The sequence below is a fragment of the Ananas comosus genome, linkage group 11, assembly GCF_001540865.1.
Source record: "Ananas comosus cultivar F153 linkage group 11, ASM154086v1, whole genome shotgun sequence".
NCBI classification, from domain to species: domain Eukaryota; kingdom Viridiplantae; phylum Streptophyta; class Magnoliopsida; order Poales; family Bromeliaceae; genus Ananas; species Ananas comosus.
The window spans coordinates 2,716,229-2,722,840 of record NC_033631.1 but is presented as its reverse complement, the minus strand read 5'-3'; the positions used below and the strand labels follow the sequence as shown (position 1 = coordinate 2,722,840).

At 47.3% G+C, this 6,612-nt stretch overlaps 1 protein-coding gene across 1 annotated transcript in view; it reads right to left on the bottom strand.

The window, feature by feature from the left end:
• The window catches only part of LOC109717312 (lisH domain and HEAT repeat-containing protein KIAA1468 homolog), a gene marked incomplete at its 5' end in the record, with an annotated part of 29,952 nt that continues 23,698 nt past the window's right edge, over positions 359-6,612 (bottom strand). The window contains one exon of the mRNA XM_020243035.1: positions 359-1,004. Coding sequence (XP_020098624.1) covers positions 631-1,004 — 374 coding nt within the window. The remainder of the gene's footprint in view (positions 1,005-6,612) is intronic.

The following is a 6,612-nucleotide window of genomic DNA, read 5'->3' as shown; positions in this document are numbered from 1 at the left end:
ATATGAAAATAATAATACCTCCTACCCCATAATAATCTAGCATTTCTAATCCTACCACCTAGGCATCTACAATAACTTCACTACTTCACTAACACCCTTTACAACTATCAAATTTGAGTTGAATGATAACGATTTGAATATTTTCAATAAAAGATATAGAGAATTATTAGTAATCCATTAATAAGAAGGTTTTAATACCTCCTACCCCATAATAATCTAGCATTTCTAATCCTACCACCTAGGCATCTACAATAACTTCACTACTTCACTAACACCCTTTACAACTATNAAAAAAAAAAAAAAAAAAAACCCTTAAGCTGCCTTAAAAAGGAAGTGACCTTCATTGCACCAGGAAAAAGATACAGAACTGGTTGAAAAGAACCTCAATTATTATGGAAAAGAATGATCAACAGTCTGTGCAATAAGATACATCTTTGGTCTGTACAACAACATTGTATACTAATGGCAGCGAAAATCACCCAATGGGCCACCAAATCTTTCTATCAATTCTCCACATGTATAATAAGGTAGAGAGACTATAAACACCTCGGCTAAAAATAGCATAAAATCTCCTCTAAATGTGGTTGAAAAAGCAGGAAAAATAACTCAAAATGACATTTTCAACCTGGGTTACTTCGGAGATTCATCATAGCCCTTCCCTTTTCCTCTCAACATGTCTCCAAAACCACTCCTCATTATCCGTCTAAACCTCGTATCATCTTGCTGGGCCTGTGGGCTGGGCTGCGGAGGGGCAGGAGGCTCGTGCGTTTCTCCGGTCTCTTTCTTTCCAAGAAGGCCGCTCTCGCCGAAAAAGCTGCTAACTGAGGAGGCAAGGCCGAGATGAGCCCCCATCACCTTGCTAATGCTTTCGAATGTTCCACCCGACCTCTCCCTCGCTATGACTTCCAATGCTTCCTTGTGCGCCGGATCTAGGGCATCTGTGTCTTTTAGTAAGTTTTGTATCGATGGTAGGAGGAAATCTCGAATGCTGGTTGCAGGAAGATCTGTAACAAAAAATTAGCCAAAAAAAAAAAAATGCAAGTTAGTATATGGTAATTAACTAGAATCAGGAAGATTTGTTATATTGATCACACACACACATTTTTTTTTTCTATGACACAAATGAGATGGCTTGCACTAGTTCCAAAAAATCAGCAGCAATAATATACAATTCTTTAGCATCATTTCTCCTCTTTATAATCCATGGTTTTCAGAGATGGTGGTTCACCAGTTATAATTGGTGTATACATGATGGTTAGCACTACACTATATTTTTTTCATATCTTGATGCAATATTGCATGCCTATTTAGGTGGCGTACTGTTAGGGATTTGGAAAAATTTCTGCGTAGTCTAGTCCCTGGCCCAACTCCGCAAGTTGAAACGAGCTGTCAATGAGGCCCGATTCCAGCCCTTCTACAGGAGAAGAGAGTTACAAAAACTGTTGCTATTAAGTCTTAAAAAACTGCCAAGAGTCATAGACAACTCTTGGGCTTTGCATTTATGTGGACTCATTTCTATGTAATAATGAGTGAATTAATGCAAACTTAGTGGTGAGTTATGGTGCGCTAGATTCATTATATTTTAGGCCTATAAATTGTGAGAATGGCTATGGGGAAAGCCACAAGAGAGTGTGTCTTGTAATACTCCTTTTCTAAGTAATTGAGAATACATAGTTTTCTTGGATAACCTTTATCTCTTCTCTTTTCTTTACATAATTAGTCGTAGGACGTGAAGGTCCGGGCTAGCAACAGAGAGCAAAAATTGTCCATTTTTGCGGAGAAAGATGGGCACCGCACAAGTTTTTGCGAACAAAAACGCCAAGGTCGTAACAGTTGGTATCAGAGCTGGTTCGGGCAAAGAACCATGTCTTCATCAGATGCTGCTATCATCGGGGGGTGACCCTCCAAAGCAGCCATCCAAGCGAGGCAAGGGCAAGGAACCACGAACAATCACGAGAGATCCAGCACCTTTGGAGGACCACCTCGCGCTGTTCTAGATCATGTCGAAAATGGGTGAAAGGTACTCTGAAATGGCTGAATCTTTTAATTTGTTTTATGATGAAGTCCGTAGCATGGAGGAAAGCGTCGCTACTGCCATGGCAACCTTTCATAGCGAGCTCGAAAAGCTTCGGGGCAACATTACTCATCGTGACAAGGAACGAAAGAAACTGATTAAGGAGCTCGTTGCTCAGGTCGACGAGGTCGAGGACCTCAAGACGCGAGTGACGATCCTTGAGTAAGCGGCGGCGCATGGTCCTGAACCACAAAAAAGAGTATGCTTTGAAGGTTCACGTCCTTGAACCTCAACACTTCATGGGCGCACGCGGTGAAAAAGAGATCGACAATTTTCTATGGCACACGTAGTGCTACATGAAAGCGCTGCAACTAGACGAGGAGAAAAAAGTCCAGACAGCATCCATGTAACTTGCTGATGACGCAATGCTGTGGTGGCGTCGGCGATCTGCACAAGTCGAGAAAGGCCAATGCAACTTGAAGACGTGGGAAGACTTTGTGAGCGAGCTCAAGGCACAGTTCTATCCTAAGCACATCGAATACCTTGCAAGAAGGCAACTACGACAGCTCAAACACACCGGGACGCCCCAGGAGTATGTCAAGAAGTACTCCAAGTTGATGCTGTCAATCACCAACATGAGGAAGACCGGCTATTCTTCCTTGACGAACTCCAACCTTGGGCAAACAAAGAACTTGTAGGGCGCGAAGTGAAGGACGTGACCTCCGCAATCGCCTTGGCGGAGAAACTGCCTGAGTACGAAAGGGCGGATCCATCTCGCGGCAAAGCACCCAAAGCGAGCAAGGTTAATGCTGGGGGAGATTGTCGCGATCCGAATGAGCGCAGAGGCCGCGACAAGGGCATTGTGCCACCGCCAAAGAAGTTCGCGTGCTACATCTGCGGCGAGAACCATTGGGGGAGAGACTGCCCAATGAAAAAGATGGTGAATGCTGTCCAGACCAAGCAAGGCGAGGGCAATACGGAACAGACGAAGATGGGTGCGCTTAGGCTCGTCAACGCGGTTCAAGGGCTGGCAAACAGCAACAGGCCCCTCAACAAGAAACTCTTATACATTGATGTGACCCTCAACGGCCAGGCCACACGAGCGCTGGTGAACACGGGAGTCACTCACAACTTCATCGCAGAGATAGAAGCCAAGCGAATAGGCCTTCCCCTTGAGAAGAACGCAAGCAGGATCAAAACAGTCAATTCAGAGGCACAACCTGTTGAGGGAATGGCCAAAGGCGTGGCCATTGCGGTGGGACCTTGGAGAGGCACCGCAAACTTCACCGCTGCACCCATCGACGACTTCCAAGTCATACTAGGTATGGAATTTTTCGCTTTGTCTAATGCAGTTCCGATGCCATACCTTAGGGCCTCAAACATCATGGAGGGGATGACACTATGTATGGTCCTAGCCAGCTAGAAGAAATCAGTAAGCACACAAACGCTCTTTACTTTACAGCTGCGAAAGGGTGTGAACTGTGGTGAGATGACTTACCTTGCGACCATCCGCAAGGTGAGTGACGAGGGCCTTTAGGAAGAGGGCCTTCTGACGGAGATTGAGGCGGTTCTTGCAGAATTCCAGGATGTCATGCCCAAGGAGCTGCCTAAGCAACTTCCACCTAGGCGAGAGATGGATCATGCCATTGAGCTCGAGCTAGAAGCCAAACCGCCAACAAAAGCACCAAACAAAATGGCTTCACCAGAGCTCGAGCTGTAGAGGTAGTTGAAGGAGCTCCTCGATGCAAGCTTCATTCGACCATCGAAGGCACCCTATGGAGCACCAGTTTTGTTCTAGTGGAAGAGCAACGGCAGCCTACGGCTCTATATCGATTACAGGCGCTCAACAAGGTAACAGTTAAAAATAAATACCCCATTTCTTTGGTTGCAAATATTTTTGACCAGTTGGGCAGAGCGAAGTACTTCACCAAACTCGATCTTCACTTTGGGTATTATCAAGTGCGGATTGCAGAAGTAGATGAAGAAAAGACAACATGCACGGGACCTATGAGTTCCTTGTCATGTCGTTAGGCCTGACGAACGCACCTGCAACCTTCTGCAGGCTCATGAACAAGTTGTTCCATCCCTACCTCGATTGCTTTGTGGTAGTGTACCTCAACGACATCGCGGTATACAACATTACTATGGAAGAGCACATTGTGCACTTGCGAATTGTCTTCCAAGTGCTGCAAGAGAACCAGCTGTTTGTCAAGAAAGAGAAGTGCATGTTCGCGAAGGAAGAGGTGCACTTCCTTGACCACTGGAAAGGCCAGGGTCAAATTCGCATAGACCAACAGAAGGTGCGAGCCATCTGCGAATAAGAGACCCCAACGACGATGTTCGAGTTGTGGTCTTTCCTTGGGCTTATCAACTACTACCACCGCTTCATTGCGAGCTACTCTGCGAGAGCAGCCCCACTGACAGATCTGCTGAAGAAGAACCGCTTGTAGATTTGGACTTCTCAATGCCTGAAGGCATTTGAGGACTTAAAGCTGGCGGTGACGAAAGATCCAATGTTGTGACTACCTGATTGTAGTCGCACCTTTGAGATACACACTGATGCCTCTGACTTTGGCATTGGCGGTGTTCTCGTGCAGAATAGGAACCCTGTCGCCTACGAAAGCCGCAAACTAAACGACACCGAGCGGGCATTACACCGTCCAGGAAAAGGAAATGATCACTGTAGTGCATTGCTTACAAACCTAGTGGCACTATTTACTTGGGAGCAAGTTTGTGGTGCACATCGATAATGTCGCCATGAGCTACTTCCAATCGCAGAACAAACTGTCACCCAAACAGGCGAGGTGGCAGGATTTCTTAGCAGAGTTCAACATGGAGATGCAATACAAGCCTGAGAAGGAAAACCACGTGGCTAACACACTCAGCCGCAAGGCTGAACTAGTGACTATGTGGCAACTTCGCGGGACGTTCCGCGATCGACTTCACTCAGGAACCAATGAAGACCCCATCACTCAAAACTTGGTGCAACTTGTCAAGGAAGGCAAAACGCGAAGGTTTTGGCTTAGCGATGGGCTACTCACCAAAGGGCAGCAGGTGTACGCGCCCAAGTAGGACAATCTTCGCCGCGAGCTCATGAAGGAGTGTCATTACTCCAAGTGGACTGGCCACCCAGGTCAGAAGCAAACCTTAGCGTTGCTTGAGGTAGCCTACTTCTGGCCATGGATGCACGAAGACATTGAGGCCTACGTGCGAACTTGCTTGGTGTGTCAACAAGACAAGGTTGAACACCAGCGACCTGGCAGACTCCTCGAGCCATTGTCCGTGTCAAGAGTCCGTAGAAGAGCCTCTTCATGGATTTCATCTCCACCTTGCCAAAGGTGGGGAAGCTTGAGTCTATTCTGGTGGGTGATCGTTTTTTCAAGTACGGAACCCCGTGTCTAAAGAAGCAGCACGCCTCTTCATCAGCCACATCGTCAAGCTTTGGGGGATCCCCGCAAGCATCATGAGCGACCGCGACTCCAAGTTCACTAGCAAGTTTTGGACGAAAATGTTCAAAATCTTGGGGTTCGAGTTACTCTTCTCCCAGTTTTCACCCGCAGAAAGACGGGCAAATGGAGCGAGTGAACGCTCGTTAGAGTACCTGCGACACTGTGAGTACCAACCAGAAGGATTGGGTGCATCGCCTTGATGTCACTCAGTTTTCCTACAACATGCGATGCAGCGACTCTAGGGTTGTAGTCCATCCGAGCTAGCGGCCGGGCAACAACTACTCGCCCCACACACAGCCACCGCGGGAGAGCAGTTCTGTAGCCGTGTTGCTCTCCAATTTACCTCTAACTTCTAGGAAAATAGTGAAATTGCGAGGGCAAGCTTGGAGAAAGTGGCCCGACAGATGAAAAAGTTGGCTGATGAAAAGCAGCAACCTCAGGAGTTCACCGAGGGAGACTGTGTGATGGTCAAATTTCAGTCGCAGCAATTCAAGATCCTGCACAAGGTGCACAAAGGACTGTCGTGCAAGTATGAAGGCCACCCCGTGTGGGCAAGGGTGCCTACAAGCTGTAGCTGCTTGGGAACTTTAAAATCCACCCGTTTTCCATGTTAACAGGCTAAAACTGGACCATGAAGACGCGGAGGATCCGAGCCATGGCATGTCGCAGTGCACCCCGGCAACCATGATCACTTCGTTCGACAAACAAGCGGAGTCCATCCTCGACACTCGGCTCATTCGACAACGTGGAGTTCCGCCAAGTCCTAAGTACTAGGTGAAGTGGAAGAATCTCCCCTACGGCGAGGCTATCGGGAGAAGGCTGACGCAGTTTTGCAATACCAAGTAGGGGAGGCTATCGGGAGAAGGCTGACGCACTTTTGCAATACCAAATATTCATTGACGAGTTCCAGAAGCAGCGCGGGACGAGGATGCCTGCGCATTAGGTGGGGGAGTATCAGGGACTTCAAAAAATTTCTACGCAATCCAGTCCCTGGCCTAACACCGCAAGCTAAAATGAGCTATCAATGAGGCCTGATTCCAGCCCTTCTATGGGAAGAGAAGGGTTACAAAAACTACTACCATTAAGTCTTAAAAAACTACCAAAAGTTACGAGCAACTCTTGGGCTTCGCATTTATGTGGGCTCATTAC